The following is a 19,263-nucleotide window of genomic DNA, read 5'->3' as shown; positions in this document are numbered from 1 at the left end:
TAGTATAAGGCTGAAAATAAATTATAAGCACAGTCCTTTTTAAAAAAGCCTTTTGATTTGATATGTGATATATGTAGCACATCATATGATTATGTATTATTGTTGTTTTGTTGTTTAGTCGTTTAGTCGTGTCCGACTCTTCGTGACCCCATGGACCAGAGCATGCCAGGCACTCCAGTCATCCACTGCCTCCCGCAGTTTGGTCAAAATTATGTATTATATACATACATACATATATGCCGATGTGGTATATTGCAGACAATTCTCAATTTTCAATTTGCCTGAAAGACTGCACAAATTTTGACTTCTTCTAAATAGGGTTTTAAGGATAGAGGACGAAAATAGCTATTAGTGGACTCTACGGAGGGGAGGAAGGAAGTCTGAGAATTCTACACTTTTTGATTCTATTTTATATGTGAATGTAAAATTAAATGGTAAAACCAATAAAAACGTATTAAATTTTTTTGACTTCTTCCCTCTTTTTTTTAAAAAAAGGAATCAATTTCCCCTTGCTTTCAAAACGCGGGTGTGCGTTTCTAAATCTTCATTTCCGAATAAGGGAGGCACAACATTAGAGCTAACACTTGACCCTCCAGACTGAACTCTGACAGCTGCTACTTCCAGCCGTTCATAAAAGGGATGCAGTGTTAGCTACAACTGTGTTGCTAAGTCGGCCTCTCCTGGGGCTTGTGTTTTGTTAGCTGTTTCTATCCCTTGTGGGGAGTGAAGATGTTTCGGGTGGGGCCTCTCAATCTGCTCCTATGTTGTTGCATTTAGTAGCAAGCGGTTCCTTTGAGCATCACCGCTCTCTATTCCCCTTCCTTGGCCGAGTGTCCAAACAGGAGACCCCAACTTAACCAACACTGGATGGTAGGTAAATCTTAACGACTTTTCTTCTTGTTTAAACAAAATAAAAAAATTCCTTCCAGTAGCACCTTAAAGACCAACTAAGTTAGTTCTTGGTATGAGCTTTCGTGTGCATGCACACTTCTTTTCTTCTTGTTTGTTATGCCTTTCGAAAAGCAAACCTAGCAGAAAGAGTTCGGGTTTCTACAAATCCTCTACCAGGAGGAACTCGGTAATTTTCAGCTGGTTTCACTTTAAAAAAATAAACTAAAAATACCTCTTGAATGTTATTCGTAAGCCTCCTACTTTTTAGGAAATTCATTTACAGTGGTACCTCGAGTTAAGAACTTAATTCGTTCTGGAGGTCCGTTCTTAACCTGAAACTGTTCTTAACCTGAGGTACCACTTTAGCTAATGGGGCCTCCTGCTGCCGCTGTGCCACCACCACACGATTTCTGTTCTCATCCTGAAGCAAAGTTCTTAACCCGAGGTACTATTTCTGGGTTAGCAGAGTCTGTAACCTGAAGCATCTGTAACCTGAAGCGTCTGTAACCTGAGGTACCACTGTATTTAAATGTTTACCCATCTGAGATTCAGAAAAGGGCAACCAAGATGATGAAAGGAAGGGCATAACTCCTTTATGCAGAAAGGTTGTCACTTCGGGGATTTTTTTAGTTTAGAGAAAAGGCAAAATTAGGTGACATGGTAGAAGTTTGTAAAACACAGCAAACAGTGAAACTGTAGAACTCACCCTAGCAGGACAGTGATGGCTTTGAAAGAAGATTAGGCAGCTTTGTGGAGGAGAAGGCTACTAGCCATTATTCTGAATATCACTTGCTGGAAACGGCAGGAGGGGGAGGGTCTCTTGAGTTTAGGTCTGGCTTCCTGGTTTCGCACAGGCATCTGCTTGGCTCCTGAAAACAGGATGCTGAACTAGACAAGCCATTGGCCTGATCCAGCAGCCTCTCCTTATGCTATGCCAACTTTTTGATTAAATATCTCCCAATGCATCCTTGTTAAACTCTTCGGAAGTGGTGGAATTGCAATTCCTACCAGCCATAGCCAGCACGGCCAATGGGCAGGGACAATGGAAGTTGTAGTCCCGGCAGCTTCTAGCAGGTCCACAGGATAGATGGATAGATAACATACACACTCTACAGCTTTATAATGGGGTCCTTTTCTCATGCTTTCTGTATCGCACAGTAACGTTCCAGTTTTAAATGCAGACTCTGCATTTAGGTTATGTCTGTGTATGTGTTTAGAAATCCACAATGTGCCTTTTCTTTTGGTAAAGCAAACTCAAGCCAGCTTGCAAACAACAACAACAAGAACAGGAAAACAGCCCAATTTTCAAATTATATTAGTCAAGGGTAGGGTAAACCAATCAGCTGGAAACCCTGGGGCCAACGGCTTAATCTGCATTGAAAGCTTGGGAGAATAAAGAGGTCTTGCTGTTTGCACCATTGTGTAGTTTTGCAGGTAGTGGCAGGCTCCCTCAGAACGTCCACAGCATACATTTAACAGCGCTTTCCCCCAAAGAATTCTGGGAACTGTAGTTTGTTAAGGGAGCTGGGTGTTGTCGCTCTGAGAGGGGTCTCTTAACCACTATCAGCACTCTTAACAAACTAGAGTTCCCAGGATAAACTGTGAAAGAAGTCATGACTGTGAAAGTGGCATAAAAGTATGGTGCAGGTGTGAGCTACAATCCTGCAATCCTTTTCGACTGAAGGAATGGCCAAGGAGCATTTGAGGGTGGGTGGCTGTGCCTTCCATCTTCTTTATGCAATATCTCTTTGCTCCCGTCAGAATAGCATCCGCCTTGCAACAAGGTCTCCGAAGCCGCTCTCCTCTATCAAATGACTCTTACAAGTAAAATTGTGTTTGCTTGATGATGATGGGGGAACGATCAGTAGTCAAGAGAGCTGTAAACAAGGGCTTCCCTGTGGAGCACGTTGACACACAAGAGAGTTTGACCTGCTGTTGCGTATCTAGGGTTGTGCCACAGCTTTGTCAGAGGCGGCTGTGAAAGGAAAGATTTGTTGCTCAGGGTTCTCCTTGAGGGCTTGTGGGCAGCCGGGCTCAATTGGATCCTGCGCTTGGACTGGGGAAGCTGTTTCGATGGCAAATGCTTGGCCAGGAAACATGTCAGTGAAAAGCACCTCTGAGAATGAGCATTTCTTTAAGCCCCAAGGAACTTTGCAGGGCCTTGCAGGTCTGCTGCTAGAGTGCAGGGTTATCCAGGTGGCCTGAATCCCCAGCTCCTGTTTTTAAAATACCATGCTGTTTGTGAGATTGCTGAACGTCTGGCAGGACTGGGGGGGGGGGGGTCTCAGCTCCCCCGCTTACTAGAAGTGGATTTAGGGCAACATGACTGGTTCCCCTGCGCCAAGGGAGCACCTTCCTGCCTCATTTCTAAAGCCTAGAAATGCTTGCCCAGTTTTGGGAAGGAGCTGGAAGGGCTCTAGGACCCTGCCAGAGCCTGGCACCTTCTTCCCAAAGCCTGGCACCTCCCTTACCCAGCTTTGGGAAGGCACCATGAGGGCTGGGAGAGAGGTGTGAAATTTTGGCCTCCCACAGGACGTCACATTATGACGTCCATTGCCATTGCTTCAGATAAACGTCAGACACATTTTGCATATGTGTGACATTGGTGGCAACATATGTATCCTTGCTAAGATGACTTGTTCAAGCTTCTAGTCCTCATGAAACTGAGAAGAGGTTTTGCACCTGTGTAGGTTGCATTTGCTAGGGTCTCAATGATCAGGCTTCCTGCACAAGTAGTGGGAGGCTTGGTGCTCTGCATGGCTTTGTGTGCCTCTTCTGTTGCACCTAAAGCTTTCACTCTCACCACCCACTGGTCCCCCACCATGTGTAAGCTATCGTGTTTTGAGTTTCTGTTGGGATAAACGAGTGCTCAAGCTATACCTTACATGACAGGCGCATGCCAAGCCTCTGCACAGAGTTTTCTTTTTGGACAATAGGGAGCAAAACTTATTTCTTGGTGGATGGGGATATGTCACTATTATTATTATTATTCACAGAATAAAATATTCACAGAATAAAATCAAGCTATAAAACCACAAAATACCTAATAAAAATCAAAACAACCCCAATAGCCCCCCCAAAAAACACATTTTAAAAGGGCATAGGATGTAAATCAGGTCAACCAAAGGCCTGGTTAAAAAGGACGGTTTTTGCCTTGTGCCTTAAGGTGCATAATGAAGGCACCAGGTGAACTTCCCTGGGAAGAGCATTCCACAGATGGGGAGCCACTGCAGAGAAGGCCTGTTCTTGTGTTGCCACCCTCCTGACCTCTTGAGGAGGAGGCACATGAAGAAGGGCCTCAGAAGATGATCTCAGGGTCCAGGTAGGTTCATATGTACTATATGTACTATGCTACATATAAGGTTTCGATGTTCCCCTTAGCAGCTCGGCAGACCAGACACAATTTCACTCTCCATCACGGGGTCCTGTGCACTGGTGGGGACCATCTGTTTTCTGTTCACTCCTGTGCCGCTTGTATTTTTGTGACCACCAAAGGTTTTCGACAAATAAATCTGACTAAGGCAAACCTACATTTCTGGTCTGCGATTGAGACCCTCCCACAAAACAGGGATGGTCTGGAGGTGGCCTTGGTCTTTGGGGGTGGTCATGGCTTTCTGTTCCACGGATGTCCCACTTGCACTCCTGGGTTTATGTGTGGAAGGTCTCCTTGGTTTGTATTGTGCCACAGGCCAGCATTTTATCTTCCTCTGCAGAGACTCCCTGGTCTGGCAGTTTGAAAATGGATCTGAACCACCTTCTCGCTTGCCTGCTGCTGCTGTTCCTGGGTGCAAGTCACGCTACCACCGACGAAGCTCCCAGCACGCCCCTTTTCTCCTCTCCTTCCCTTCTCCCCACCACCTGGTCCTCCACGCCACAAACATCCCCCGAATCCACGCAAGGTCCCACATCAGACGCCACTGACGTGACATCTTCGCCCAAACCTTCTCTGACGCAGCAGGACCAGGACCACAAGGAGCCCTCAGTCTCCAGCCCACAGACAGAGAAACCCACGCTTTCCCAAGAGAAGATGGAGGCTGCTCCTTTCAAGTTTCCTAAGGTTGACATCGAGGAGTCTGGCGGAAGTCAGCAATGGGAGACTGCAGCTCAGGGAGTGGCCATTATGCTGATGAAACCCAAAGGTGAAGGTGCTTCTCCTGGGCTTTCAGACAGGGGAAGGGCTGTGAATCATGGGTAGAACGTCTGCTTTGCAAGCAGAAGGCCTCAGGTTCAATCCTTGGCCTTGCCAGGTAGGGCTGGAGGATGAGGCATCTTCCTATGCCTGTGTGGGGTTTTGTGGAGGGATTAGGTAAAGGTGAAGGGACCCCTGACCATTAGGTCCAGTCGTGACCGACTCTGGGGTTGCGGCGCTCATCTCGCTTTACTGGCCGAGGGAGCCGGCGTACAGCTTCCGGGTCATGTGGCCAGCATGATTAAGCCGCTTCTGGCGAACCAGAGCAGCGCACGGAAACACCATTTACCTTCCTGCTGGAGCAGTACCTATTTATCTACTTGCACTTTGACGTGCTTTCAAATTGCTAGGTTGGCAGGAGCAGGGACCGAGCAACGGGAGCTCACCCCGTCATGGGGATTCGAACCGCCAACCTTCTGATCAGCAAGCCCAAGAGGCTCAGTAGTTTAACCCATAGCGCCGCCTGTGTCCCTGTTTGTGGAGGGATTAGTTGATTGCAATTCCAATCCTGGATTCTCCAGAAGAGCGCTGGGGTCGAGTAGCTCACAGATCAGTATGAAACCATGGAGCTGGGAGAACTTGTGGCTATTGGGTGACCCTAAGCAAGCTGGCATCTATCAGCCTTAGTTGCTATATGTGTAAAATTGGGGTTAGAATGGGCTAGACCCAGACTCAGGCCCCATCCGCACTATGCATTTAAAGTCGCATCATGCCACTTTACACAGTCATGGCTCTTCAGTGAATCCTGGGAGCTGTAGTTTGTTAAGCACCCTGAGAGGAGACCCCTATTCCCCTCAGAGAGCTACAGTTGTATGAGTTCCCTGGGAAGAGGGATTGACTGTTCAACCCTCTGGGAACGGCAGCACTGTAAGGGGAATAGGGGTCTCCTGACAACTCTCAGCAGCCTTAGCAAACTACAGTTCCCAGGATTCTCTGGGGGAAGCCATGACTGTTTAAGGCGGCATGATACTGCTTTAAATGTAGATGAGGCCTAGCTTGGCTGCTCACATGTAGTCCAAATGAAGTGCATTGTCAAGAAAGTGGACAAACGAGGATATAGGTTTGCATAAAAACTGCACACGCCTGCTAACTTATCTGGATAGATGCAGTATTAGAAATAATTTATATTATTTAAATAGAAATGCAATACATCTGGGTCAGTGCATCTGGCTGTTAACCAGAAGGTTGGCAGTTTGAGCCCACCCAGGGATGGCTGTGAGCAGGGATCCTGCCTTGTAGGGGTTGGACTAGATGTCCTGGGGGGGTCCCTTTATGGATCTATGAATCTCACCATAGTAGAGAAGGTGACCTGGGTGACTGCCTGCTCAGCTTGCTTACCGAGTGCTAACTGTTAACTGGCAATTTCAGGGCAACTTATTGTCTTCCAGTCTTAGACTTGACCTGGATGAGACAACCCTTCAAAGAGAGAAAGGGACGGGGAACTTTCTGCTTGTGGGCCAGCGAGACTCCGCATGGGTCTCAGTTTGGCCCATGGGGACATTTCCATGTCACACCCTCCTGATTGTTCCTTGACACGGGAGGCTTGCTAGGACTGGCTCCTCTGTTTCACAGAAGACGCCTTAGAAGGGAGGACTGCGTTTCGTAAAGTAGGAGACATGTCCATGCTTCTCACGAAGCGCTCTGTGTGGGCTAGGGATGAAAAATATCTTTTCATTCCAGTTTCTCTCCATTTCTTATTTTCCCAGTCTTAAATTCAGTCCCCAACATTTTGCAGGCATTTGTGTGTGTGAGAGTGCTTTTAATGAAAAATCCTTACGAAATTTCACCAGCTTTTTAGTGCAATTTTTCTTTCTGAGACACACATTTTTATATGCAACTTCGACTCACATAAGCGTTTTTGTAATGCAATTCCCCCAGATATAATGCATTTTGCGTTTTCCCCGCCCCACTAACACCTTCATTTTCATGGATGCTTTACACACACACACTGCAGCAAACTTTGAGGACTGCATTACAAAACTGTGAGAAGTGTGAACTTCTGAGGAGAGCTGCATTTTGGTTTGTGTATTGTTCCATAAAGTGAGAACTTGATAGGTTTGGCTTTGAATGTGGATGGGACCTCTCCTCCACCCCTAGTGTGGACCACGTGATATCATTCTTCCTTCTTACACAGGGCAACTGTCAGCTGGGGAAGCCCACACCGCAGCTAGCCACGCCATGGGGCTGTTTCTTGCTGGCTGCGGCCTGCTGCTCTGCCTCTTCATCGGGGTCTATTGTGCCTACAGCCGAGGATCCAAGAAAGAGCCGTTTTCCCACCATCGCTTGTATGAGGACGGATTTGATGACCCTGGTAAGCGATGGGTGGTCTTTGGGAAGGAGAGTGAGTGGGACCCGGTGGGCGAGGATTGAGGAGAACAGTGCAGGTGGCTGGACTATGCTTTGATACCAGCCGCCTGTCTGCACTGTTGAAAGGGAAAGAGCAGGATGGAGAACCCGTGACTGGACTGCAGTCCCCATCATCCTTGGCTATTGGTTGTGCTGGTGGGGGCTGATGGGAGTTGGAGTCCAAGAACATCTCAAGGGCCAAAGGTTCTTCACAGCTAGGGAAGATCACCACTGGTTACCCCTGCAAACCCTCCAAGATCTTGCAGACCAAAATTGGGACGCTCCTTTATTTGGTCCCAAGAGACCAAAATACATCCATTTTTTGGTCTCGCAAGGCCAAAAAACGAGTGTCTTCTGGTCCAGCGCTCCGGCACAAGCCGCCAATGGGACATTCCTAGATCCAAACAGAAGCCAGGATTGGCTTCTGTAATTCCAGGATATCCCGCTTAATTCGGAAGTGCTGCGTGGTCTGCCTATGTATTTTTTCTTAACGTAATAGGTTACTTGAATGGTACCCTTCAGGGCAAAGAAGAGCTGGGTGATTTAACCTACAAACAATTGTAAGGTAAATAAGTAAAAGGAAACAGCAAATAGACCACCAGTGACAATAACTGAATAAGGTGACGACCTGAGTAGTAGAAGCCTTGGGAAATGAAACACGTTGATGTGGGTGTCAAGTGAGCCTCCCTAGCGAGAGAATTGCCTAAATAAGGGGCCACCACTGAAAAGACCATTTTCCCCCAGTTGCAGCTAACAGGTGTTAAAAAAGATTTTTTTTTTTGCCAGTCAGCCAATACCAGGCAAAACAGATTGACTCAGTGAAAAGCAACTTCAAGTAGCTTTATTTCTTACTCTGCCCCCCCCCCATTTTCTTCCCAGCCCTCTTCCTGGACAGCCCAAAGGATTACGACTGGTTCTTCTACGAGACTGACGGTTACGTCTACCCAACGGCCTCCCAAGCCCAGCCTCAGCCAATCCAGACCCTCTCGATCCCAGGTCTCAAGCAACCCCCCTCTGCTCTCGATGGGTCGCCAGGGAAACTGGCATCTTCCGAGGCAGGGCAGGACTCCAAGCAGCCCCAAGCCAGCCCCGTGAAGCTGGAGTGCCTGTCCCCAGCCAACCTGCGCACTGGGAACTTCATCTGAGGCTCTGGACCCTTTCCAGAAAAAAATATGGGCTACGTGCAAATCCCTCTCCCCACTCCTGCAGACTGAATTCTCTAGGCCAGGGTTAGGCAGAAGGTAGGACAGCCTATTTACTGATAGGCTGCTGCTGGAGAATTTGCGGTAGATTGGCTCCTCAAAAAATCCACCCCTTTCCCAAATATAGATTTTTTTTTTAGAAGTCCTGATCTGTAGAAATGCAGATGCTGTTTGGAATTTTTGATACATTCTTCCCCTGCATGGGTTATGGGTTCAGGAAGTAGTTGACTCCATCTCCACCCCACATCCCAAGTCACCACTTTGTTCCTTGCTCTGATTGGTGGAGCTCAGCTTCCTAGTAAAAGCAAACACAAAGCAGTCCTGACGTTTGCCCACATGTGCTATAGAGCACAGCCTATCTCCAGGTGCCCCCACTTTTGGAAGTGAGGTAGGCATTCTCACAGTAGTGGATCCTCGTCTGCATAGCTGGTTTTTAATGCTGCCAGTTCTATTTCATTGCATTTATTTTTTTTTAATTATGTGATACGTGTTTTTAATGCAAGGTGTTGTAAGTCAATTTGAGAATATGTATGGAAAGGTGGAAATATTTTAAATAAATAGAGACATGGAAATCCAAACAGGAAGCTTCACTTTCTAAATAAATAAATAAATAAATAAAAACAAATCCCTGTCCAAACCTTGAAAGCATAGAGACTTGGTTTTGGGAAGTGCTTTTGGGAAGTATACTCTGCACATGCTTAAAGTTACTCTGAACTAGCCTCCTGAACTTCTGGCATTGAGGGGGAAGCTTCCCAATCTTTAGGAATAGGGCTGCCAACTTTTTAACCAGCTGTGTCTTTCACAGTAGCCTGATCTAATTCATTCTTTAAGGTGCCCCAAGACTTTGTTGCTTATGCTGCCATCAGCTGCCATGGCAATTTCTCTGAAATAAGCTTGATTTGTCGACATCGGGCAATATGGCTTATATCCATGATGTGAGAAGCCTCACCAGCTGATTGTGGCACCTCCAGTCTGCTGGTAAAAGCACGTGAGCAGGCCTGTCTAGATCTGCTGTTGCTTTTCTAGTCAGTTGGCAACCTTACCCTATAACAACCATTTGTGGCGTGTGACTGACCATAGCCTTGCCAAAATAAACCCAGGGAAAAGGTGTAACTCTCAAGCTAAACACTAGATGGCAACATGGGGTCAAATATCCCATCCTTGCCTGGTGGGGAAATCTGAGGTCTGCTCCTGACAAGGGGTGGGAGAGTTAAACCGCAAGAAGCCCGATGTGTAAAGTTCCTTAACCTTTAACCATGGGCTAACCAAGTAATTTGAAAGTAAATGTATTGCATGACCTTGCATAACCTCAATCTGATATTTCAAAAAATGCACACGCACAAAATATACACAAAACTCACTCCCCTTTTTGCCAGACTGCTAGGCAGGGGGGGAGAGCCACGGCTCAGCCATTGTGCTGGATTAGGCCAGCTAGCTGAATCCATACTGACGAAGCCTCGCTCTGCGTCATCGCCTCCTGCCAGTCCCCAGACATTGATTAAATTCCTGGCTTTCGGCTTCTTAAGCCCAACAGACAGACGGCGTCTCCTTTCCTTCCCTCCCCATCTCTCTTCAATCTGTTCTGTCTCTCTATCTCTCTCTTCCACCTCCCCTGAGATAGGTACAGCTCTCTTTCCTGTAGCTCAGAACCAGTGCAGCTGATGTTCCTCCTGCTCCCTGGCCTGAGCATTCCCATTGTGCTTGCTTCCCCCCGACTGCCCTGCAGTAGTGAGATGTGCAAAGGTTAGGCCAGGCTCTCTCCAAAATGCATTTCCGGTTGCTGTAGGGTAGAGGTGGGAACAAGGAGCAAATGTATTCCTTTACCACTGGGACACCTGTCAAAGATTCCCCACATTTTTAAAAAACATTTCATCACCCCCATTTGGGGTTATTGCTGTAAGAGCCAGAAGGCATTGCAAAATAGTGAATGGCAAAGCCGCAGTTATTGGACAGGAAAGGAATTCAGAATTACTCCAGAAACGTTTGGTCGAGTTGGCATTGTTGCATATGCACCAGTTTTTGTACCCTCTCTTTAAGAGAAACATGCAGGGCGATTCACAGTGTGCTGTCTGCAGAGCAGTTAAGATGGGGGAGGGATTGCTTACCTTTCAGACTGTGGGCAAAACGGTAAAGCACTTGTGGGAACAAAGTGGGACAGATCCTGGCCAAAACCCACTGAGAAGACTGCTCTTTCCACAGACTGACCAGCCTGTCTACTACTTTCAGATACGACCCAACCTTGCCTCTGTTCTGTTCAGTTTCATAATGGGTTCATTAAGGTGTATACACACCTTGGGAGCTGAGCTGAGAACATGGAAACAGAGTGCAGCTCTTCTGCAAGTTACGGTAATTAGGATAACTTTGTCGAATCTGAGCTTCTGAATAGCTCAGATCTCTCCAAGGCCTTGCAAGAGCTGCTTGCCCAACCTTAGGTCTCAGTTACATAGCTGTTTGGGATTAGGAAACCTCTTTAGTTAAAAAATCGGCAAACTAGCAGAAGATTCCTAGACTAAAATTTACCCAGTGCGGAGAATAAAGCAACAGATTGTCAATAGATCATTTGGCATTGGGTGTTGCTTTTAACAGAGGCAGGAAGGTTATATAGAGCTCTCACGGTCAATGAAGGAGGTAATGATTGTGAGGCAATGGAGGCCTGAAAAATACCTGAAGAAACTAGAAGAGGATAAGATTTCCTCATTTACAAGGGCAGTTTTGGCAATGACAGAAGTTGCCCAAAGCATGTATGAAGTGTTATTTGCTGGAAGTTTTCCAGAGGAGGAAAGTCAGACATTTGGTATATATGTGAATTTTACCCTGTTGTGGGACATGGTGGAACTGATCCAATGGGGCTCTTCTACTCTAGGGTGCTAAATGTCTATGACGCTCTGTGAGAGGGAGTGTGGATATGCATGAAGATAATAATAGTAACAATACTTAGTATTTATATAGTATTTCCCCCCAAAGTGCTCAAAGCGCTTCACTTACATTCTCTGTATAAAGCTCACAATACGATCCTGCAAAATTGGCCCAGAATTATTATTTCCATTTTACAGATGGGAGAGGGGAAACAACAAGTCTTGCCTCGGTTCATGGCAGAGCCCAGAACCTCCAAATCACACGCTCGGTCTCTGAAGGTGAATAGATAGATGCGCATGAAGGGAATTGGGGTGCAATCCTCAGTGGCAGAGCACATGCTTTGAGTGTAGAAGGTGGAAAGCTCTGTCCCTGACCTCTCTAGTTAACATGAGCAGGTAGGAAGTGATAGGAAAGACCGTTCTCAGCTGGAGACTCTGGAGAGCAGCTGCCAGTCAGAGCAGGCTAGATGGGGCTAGATGGGCAAAACAATCTGACTTGGTATAAGGCAGATTTCTATATCCTACAAGAATCTCAATGGTGGGATGTGGCTGTGTAAGAAAAATAGATCCCCACTTCCCACCCCCAAGCAATCTACAAAAGGTATGTGCAAAAAAATATACAAGTCTATGTATATGTGTACACACACACGTACAAGACAATGCGTAGATACAGCAGCTGTGTCTCTCTGTGTGTGGCTGTTTAAGTTATCCAGGTATCTCTCATTCACAGCTGAGGTTGCTGCAGAAAGCGGGTTCAGGTAGGAACTGTGGAACTAGTGCTCCTTGGGACTGGTTGGGCGGAAGGCAGGGAGCCCAACAGCAGGTGGCGCCATAGAGCCGATGGCGGGCGGAGCCAGCTAATTCTAGTTTTGTCCCTGTCTCCCGTCCTTCTCCTGCTGGGTTATACAAAGGGCAACAGGGAGAAGAGGAGGAAACGGACAGGCAGTGGCTCCTCCTGGACTGGTTGGTAAGCAGGAGGACAGGTGTTGGGGTAGGGGCAGGCTGAAGGCAGAATGAGGTGGGTGGGCAGTTGACCCATGCACCTGAATGGACCAGCCTTCCATTGGGTACAATATTCATAAAGATAATAATCAAATCAGTTTGGGGGCCCCTGCCACTCCTCCCGCCCCCATCTGTGTTGCTGATGCTGGCAGCATCTACCGGTGTGTGTGTATGTTTGTGTGTGAAGTGAGTGGGGGGAAAGGTGCTTATTCTTCCTTTTTCTTCTCTTCCTCCTCTTCATCAGGCTCCTCCTCATCCTTCTCACTATACTGTGACGCCGCATCCATTTTTTCTGGAAGCTGGAAGCAGAAAAAACGGGGGGGGGGGTTGGATTATTATTTATTATCTGGGCATGTGTGAGTGTGTTTGTTTGGTGTCTAGACTTCTGTGCTGAAATCTCTCTAAATCCCTTTGATCAGCAAACAAGGATTCCGGGGGCTTTTCCTTCGCAGAAGCTCCTGTGCTAGGAACATCTGCATGGCAGGGAGCACAGCAAAGCAATGCAAGCACAATAATGCGGGGAAGAGCAAAATACCTGTTGAATTCTCTCCCCTGAACTGGCTTGGACTTCTTAAAACAAGCAGCAGTCTCTGCCAAGCAGCGAGCAAATTCAGATCCTGCCCTCAATATTGCAAATCAGGAAAAGTTTATCTAATTAGCTTGATTTGCATGCAGCAGGACTTCCACGTTTATCCTTTTTTCTGAAAAGGCGCTGGAGCTAAAGCCCATTTTGGAACAGAAAGGAATTCCACTGCGTGACTTTAGCTTGCAACACAGAAGTGAATTGGCTGTGTTTAACCCAGTGATGAGAGGAATTAACTTTGTACATGCCCAGGGGTTCACCTTACTTCACACGCCCCGCAGCTAAATCCAGACAACGTTCCTGATTCCTGGCTCAAATCAAGTCTTGGCTCAGAGTTACAGAGAACAACAGAAAGGTAGATCAATGGGGCTCAAAGATTATTTTCCTTGTGAATAAAGGCTTACAGCAAACATCTTAGTTTAGAGAAAAAGAGGGTAGAAAAGGCAGGAAACGCAGCACACTAGGAGGTTTGGGAGATCACGTACAGCAGGATTGGGGAGCCTGTGGACTTCTGAATGTTGTTGGGCGCCAACTCCCATCAGCCACAACCACCATGACCAAGGAGGATGGGAGTTGGAATGCAACCACGTAGGAAGGGCCACAGAGATACACAGGGATGGAAGTGATTTGTCCCTTCTCAGAAGCAGGTATTCAGCCCCCCCCCCCACTATAATCAAGGCAGTAGGTTGAAGCAAAGGGAAGGACTTTTTTCTTTCCACGATGCAAAACTGAGCACCAATAGGACTTGCTGGGTTTGTTCACTCAGGCGCACTCACTCCTTGAGGATCACAGCATGTGTGAACAAGATGTATTAAGAAAAAATCGAATAAAATCAAAGCTTAGAGCTTTCTGTGCCCCTTTACATATCTCTTTGAAGGCTCTGCTTTTCATTGGAGCTGCCGTCACTATTAAAGAGAGACCTTCCAGCCTCACTTTAGTGAAAGCCAACAGCCCTGTTTTATTTTTCCAGGCATGTAGGGAGTGGGGAGGAAGCTGCTTTTAGCAGACATTTGCTGTGAGAGGGACCTCTCTTGTATGCAATGGTCCCTGTGGATGCAGGTTCCTCCTTATCCCCTCAGCTGGTGGGAATGGCAGAAAGAATCGTATTGCTAGCCTTATGCTGGAGGCTTCTCAAAATGCCAACTGCCGGGCCAGCAATGCCCCTTGCACTGTGGATTTACCCAGAGACGGGATTCAAAACCAAAGAGGCCAGCACTAAAAAGGCCCTGCTCTGAATCTAGATCTGGCCAGTGCCACAATGGTTCCCTATTACATACAGACACAGTAGGCATGAGAATAGAAGCCCAATACCATTGTGCCCATGACCATTGTGCCTAAGGGACTTGCTGATCAGAAGGTTGGCAGTTCGAATCCCCGCGACGGGGTGAGCTCCTGTTGCTCGGTCCCAGCTCCTGCCCACCTAGCAGTTCAAAAGCACATCAAAGTGCAAGTAGATAAATAGGTACCACTCCAGTGGGAAGGTAAACGGCATTTCCTGCGCTGCTTTGGTTCGCCAGAAGCAGCTTAGTCCTGCTGGCCACATGACCCGGAAGCTGTACGCCGGCTCCCTCAGCCAATAAAGCGAGATGAGCGCTGCAACCCCAGAGTCGGCCACGACTGGACCTAATGGTCAGGGGTCCCTTTACCCTTTACCATTGTGCCTGAAGGAAGACTATCCTGAGCTGTGTGGGCTCAGTTCTCATGTCCAGATGTTCTTATGTCCCCAGTGACTGTCGGCTTCTCCCAGGCCCACTGAACATTCACCAGGAACGTTCTCCTCCTCACCTCTTCCTCATCCTGGCTGGGCAAGACGGTGTAGCCAGACCCGATGGAGCCCTCCTGGTGATTGGCCAGAGCCTGCAGCTTAAGGGTAGTGGGGTCTGTCTCAAGCTCCTCCCCCCTTCCATCAATGAGCGCCAACTCTTTCTGGGAGAGGAAATGGACGATGCCGGCACCAAAGGAGTCGCCTACCACGTTGATGGAGGTCCTCATGCGGTCCCTGCAAGGAGGAGGGAGGAAAACAGGGAGGAGGGGGTTAGAGCAGGCGTCCTCAACCTTGGCCCTCCAGATGTTTTTGGCCTACAACTCCCATGATCCCTAGCTAGCAGGACCAGTGGTCAGGGATGATGGGAATTGTAGTTTCAAAAGAACTGGAGGGCTGAGGTTGAGGAAGCCTGGGTTAGAGTGACCTGGTCAAGGCCTACCATTGCCTTCACTTCCCATCCTTCCATTGTCCTTGCTTCCCACCTATCTGCTTGCATGTGTGGTCATTATGTTTTGCCATTGCTGGAGCTTTCTGTCCGTTGGACAGCCTACCAGGCAGAGAAGACCTCTCTTGAAGCAGCTGCTTCACAGAAAAGACCACATCATGTTGCCTCGCACTTCCTTGGGCCAGGCCTGGGCCAGGTGCCCTTGTCCCAGTCCTCAGAGGGCTGAGCCAGTCATGGGGTCCACCAGGGGCCTCTCAGGCCTGAAATGCCAAGAACAAGGCTCCCACCCCAGGCCTCAGACAAGTTCTGTACAGGCTGCCTTGAAAACGAGGCTTCCCAGTGGTTTCAGTGCCACATTCAGATGTGTACATCACTAAATGTCGAGAATTGTACACAGGGCTAGAAGGATCTGTCAGTTTTGGTTTTCATGGTTTCTCCCTTTTGCAGTCTTAAATTCAGTTCTCTACATTTCTCCAGCTATTTGAAATGAAAATTTGAGCGGCGTTTTAATGCAAATTTTCCCTAATAAACACGTTTGTAAACTGTTTTAACTAATGCACACATTTTTGCAGGCGTTTTCTCCTAATATAATGCATTTTTTGGGGGTATGTGATCTTTACTGATAGTCTTTTTCATGCACTCTTTCCCTTAATATATGCTTTTTTTTGTAAACTTTGTTTGATTGGAGAACTGCATTGCAAAATTCAGGTGAGTGAAAACTGAGAAGGACGGCGGTTTTTGTTCTCATATTGTTTCAGAAAGTGCAAAGTTCATTTTTTTCCTTTGCTTTTTCTCTCTTGAGTTTCCATCTCTTGATTTTTCCTTCTTTTTGTTTTTTGTTCTTCTTTATTCTTTTTCTTTATTGTATTCTGTGTTGAAAAATTTCAATAAAAATATTTACAGCAAAGGGAAAGTGCGAATTTAAAAGACGTGGCTTCAAATCCGAACTGAACTCATCGTTTCCCCTGTCCCTACTTGTACATGTTAGGTGGCCCTTAGAAATGTCACTGTGACCATGGCCAATTTGAAAACCTGGCTTCCAGCAGGGATGGGAGGAGCCTGTGGCTGTTCAGACGTTTTGGGCGATGACTTCCATCATCTCTGATGCAAGTTAACGGGACTTTGGCAGAAATAGGCAAGGACTGGGAATGAAGCAGTATGACCACCCCACAACTTTTGCAGGCGTGAGCGGTACTGAAAGCGGGATTGTGTGTGTCCGCCCCAATGGCGTCACGAGCGCAAATCATGATGAATTAATAATAAAAAGGATGTTGGGTGGGGTGGGTGGTCCTGCAGAATAAATCCACTACAAAGGCACCCTAATTGTTAAAGAATAAACCCACCTGTCTGCAGGGCCCCTTTACTTACAGGGCTGCTGGTGTAGATAGATAGATAATTTATTACGGTCGGAGACCAGCTTATAAAACACACTTGGGGGTACAATCCCAGAAGGAAAACAAACATTTAAATGCACAACAATTTAAATGCACAACAATGCACAGCGATAAATATAAGTTTTATAAATGCTGGCACGCTTCAGAGCATGGTTCCCATGAGACACAGCTACCGAGACAATCTTAATTTGCTCAGAACTCTAAATTTGCCTCTATAGGTATAAATTAACGTATGCAAATTCCACACATTTTTCTAAAAATAAATAAACAAATTAATGCCTGAGGAGATAAAAAGACAATGGATGAGGTTCTTCCCCTTCCCATTTTATTTGCACAACAACCTTGGAAGGTATCTTAGGCTGAGAGGCTGTGAGTGGTTCAAGGTCGCCAAATGAGAGCTTCACAGCTGAGTGGGGATTATGGACCCTGGTCACCCAGGGTCCTAGTCCAACACACTAACCGCTATACTGCACTGTCTCTCAGACGTGTTGTGGGTTGTTGTTTTTTAATGACCCTGAAGGGGGACATTGGTGTCGTGGTTTGACCACACTCCACTACCACCTTCCCAGACCAAACCCCTGCCCTTGACGTCACTCACAGTAGCCAGTCCACAGCAATGAGGAGGCTGATGTCCTGGGTCGGGAGTCCCACGGCTGTCAGGATTAAAAGCATGGTGACCAGCCCCGCACTGGGTATACTGGCTGCCCCTACACTAGCCAATGTGGCTGTTAGGCTGTGGGAACAGAAAAGGAGAGAAATGAGGTGTTCGTTCACATTTATAGGCTGCAGAGCATCAAAGCAGCTTGTAAAATTTAAAACAAGTAAACAAAGCAATTATTAAAATAAGCAGAAAGCAGCTGTAGCTCAGGGGGCCGAGCACCCTGCTTGGCATGCAGAAGGTCCCAGGTTCGATCCTCTGCATCCACAGGTAGGGCTGGGAGAGACCCCGGTCTGAAAGAGGGCTAAATGGACCAGTGGTCTGACATGGTAAGAACATTTGGGGATGTTTTTGCCCACTGAAACTGTGGAAAAAGTCTTGGACAAATACTTTGGTACAGTGCTAGCTTTAATGGCTCAAGTACGAAAACCCTGTAGCAAAGAAGCTATACAAATCTTTGCTGGAGGGAATTCCACAATCGGGTGCCACAACCAAAAAGGCCCTGCCACTACTACTTTTCTGAAGGCTGCAAACAAGGACTTTGCTGAACCGCTTAATAAGTGGGCAGCTTTGTATGAGAAATGGGATCAACTCTCCCGCCCTTGAGGTGAGTTACATCTGACCTGGGCACCAGCCAGCTCATGAGGGGGGGGGGGGAACAAACCAGGCCTACCAAGTCACCACACCTGACTGTTGCGATCTGTCCGCCATCTAAGTGTATGCTGTTCATCTGTGCAATGAAGATGGCTGCCACAGCCTCGTAGAGAGCGGTGCCGTCCATGTTTATGGTGGCCCCAATGGGCAGCACAAAGCGGGTCACCCGCTTGTCGATTTTCAAGTTCTCCTCAAGGCAGCGGAAAGTGACAGGCAGCGTCCCGGCGCTGGCATGCAAAGGAGGCAACAGGGGTAGCAGGGACGTAGGGAAAAGTGATTTTAAAAGCTGCGAGTCCATATGTAATTTCTCCAAAACTCCCCTTCCTTCTCATTCACCCGTATCTGGATGCATTGTTTGCATACCCTGTAGCCGACAATCCTAAAGGCCCAATCCATACTTAATTTGAGTAACATGGCCGCTGCTGAGGTTGGCTGCTCCTCTTTCTCCATAGAGAGGAATTCTATCCTGAGGAAATCCTCCCTGAACGCTGCCTGGCAAGAAGAGAAACGGGGGAGCCCAGCAACCCTCCCACCCATCACTACCTGCTGACCTTGAGGCCCATATTTCGTTAAATTGGAAATGCTAACTTACGTTCTTGTAATTCTGCTCGTTTAGTGTGTGACAGAATTTCTTAGTTGTCTATTGGTCCTGTTTAAATGTCTTTTTGAAATCTTTGTGTACTATTTTTCTCTGCTCGTTTGCATTAACTTTGTTCCCTTGCTCTGGGACTGAAAACAGTCCATGAGGAGGAACTATTATTATTATTATTATTATTATTATTATTATTATTATTATGTTTCCCCAGCCACTCTGGGTGGCACCCAACAGAATATTAAAAACATGATAAAACATCAAACATTAAAAACTTCCCTAAACTTCCCTATAAGGCTGTAAATAAACAAATAACAAACAATTACAATCATACCTCGGGTTGAATACGCTTCGAGTTGAGCGCGTTCGAGTTGCGCTCCGCAGCAACTGGAAGTAACGGAGCACGTTACTTCCGGGTTTCACCGCTTGCGCATGCGCAGCCGCTCAAAATGACGACATGCGCATGTGCAGAAGCTGTGAAAAGCGACGCATGTGTGCGCAGACGTGCCGTCGCTAGTTATGTTTGCTTCTAGATGCGAACAGGGCTCTGGAACGGATCCCGTTCATATCTAGAGGTACCACAACCCTGAACATGTTCCATAAACCACCTGCCAACACACACCCAAGTTCATAAATTAACAATTTGCTTAACTGGTAAGTATTTTATATAAAAAAATTACTATTTTA

General features: G+C 47.0%; 2 protein-coding genes across 5 annotated transcripts in view; one reads left to right on the top strand and one right to left on the bottom strand.

Moving 5' to 3' along the window:
- The first annotated feature begins 772 nt into the window (after positions 1 to 772).
- Positions 773 to 8,727, top strand: GFY (golgi associated olfactory signaling regulator). Its single transcript, XM_083707994.1, has 4 exons — positions 773 to 870; positions 4,605 to 5,030; positions 7,215 to 7,391; positions 8,306 to 8,727. The coding sequence occupies exons 2-4, from the start codon at positions 4,631 to 4,633 to the stop codon at positions 8,569 to 8,571; spliced, it is 843 nt and encodes a 280-aa protein (XP_083564120.1). The 5' UTR covers positions 773 to 870; positions 4,605 to 4,630; the 3' UTR covers positions 8,572 to 8,727.
- A 1,764-nt stretch (positions 8,728 to 10,491) lies between these two features.
- LOC310829444 (excitatory amino acid transporter 2-like) overlaps positions 10,492 to 19,263 on the bottom strand; it is a 30,633-nt gene continuing 21,861 nt past the window's right edge. For all 4 annotated transcript variants that reach the window (XM_083707900.1, XM_083707898.1, XM_083707899.1 and 1 more), the window contains 4 exons: positions 18,017 to 18,211; positions 17,271 to 17,405; positions 14,854 to 15,067; positions 10,492 to 12,784 (listed from right to left, as the gene is read on the bottom strand). In XM_083707900.1, the coding sequence (XP_083564026.1) occupies positions 12,692 to 12,784; positions 14,854 to 15,067; positions 17,271 to 17,405; positions 18,017 to 18,211 (637 nt within the window). In that variant the 3' untranslated portion in view covers positions 10,492 to 12,691. The remainder of the gene's footprint in view (positions 12,785 to 14,853; positions 15,068 to 17,270; positions 17,406 to 18,016; positions 18,212 to 19,263) is intronic.

This window comes from Podarcis gaigeae (assembly GCF_964106915.1).
Source record: "Podarcis gaigeae genome assembly, chromosome: 13".
Taxonomy (NCBI): Eukaryota; Metazoa; Chordata; class Lepidosauria; order Squamata; family Lacertidae; genus Podarcis; species Podarcis gaigeae.
The sequence above is the reverse complement of the archived record's forward strand: the minus strand, read 5'-3'. Positions and strand labels throughout refer to the sequence as shown.

What these genes read in the sequence shown, in the direction of transcription:
- GFY (XM_083707994.1), top strand. Translation starts at nt 4,631, where the DNA reads ATGGATCTGAACCACCTTCTCGCTTGCCTGCTGCTGCTGTTCCTGGGT. An exon ending in TATGCTGATGAAACCCAAAG is followed by an intron (nt 5,031 to 7,214) that starts GTGAAGGTGCTT and finishes CTTCTTACACAG; the next exon opens with GGCAACTGTCAGCTGGGGAA. An exon ending in GGACGGATTTGATGACCCTG is followed by an intron (nt 7,392 to 8,305) that starts GTAAGCGATGGG and finishes TTTTCTTCCCAG; the next exon opens with CCCTCTTCCTGGACAGCCCA.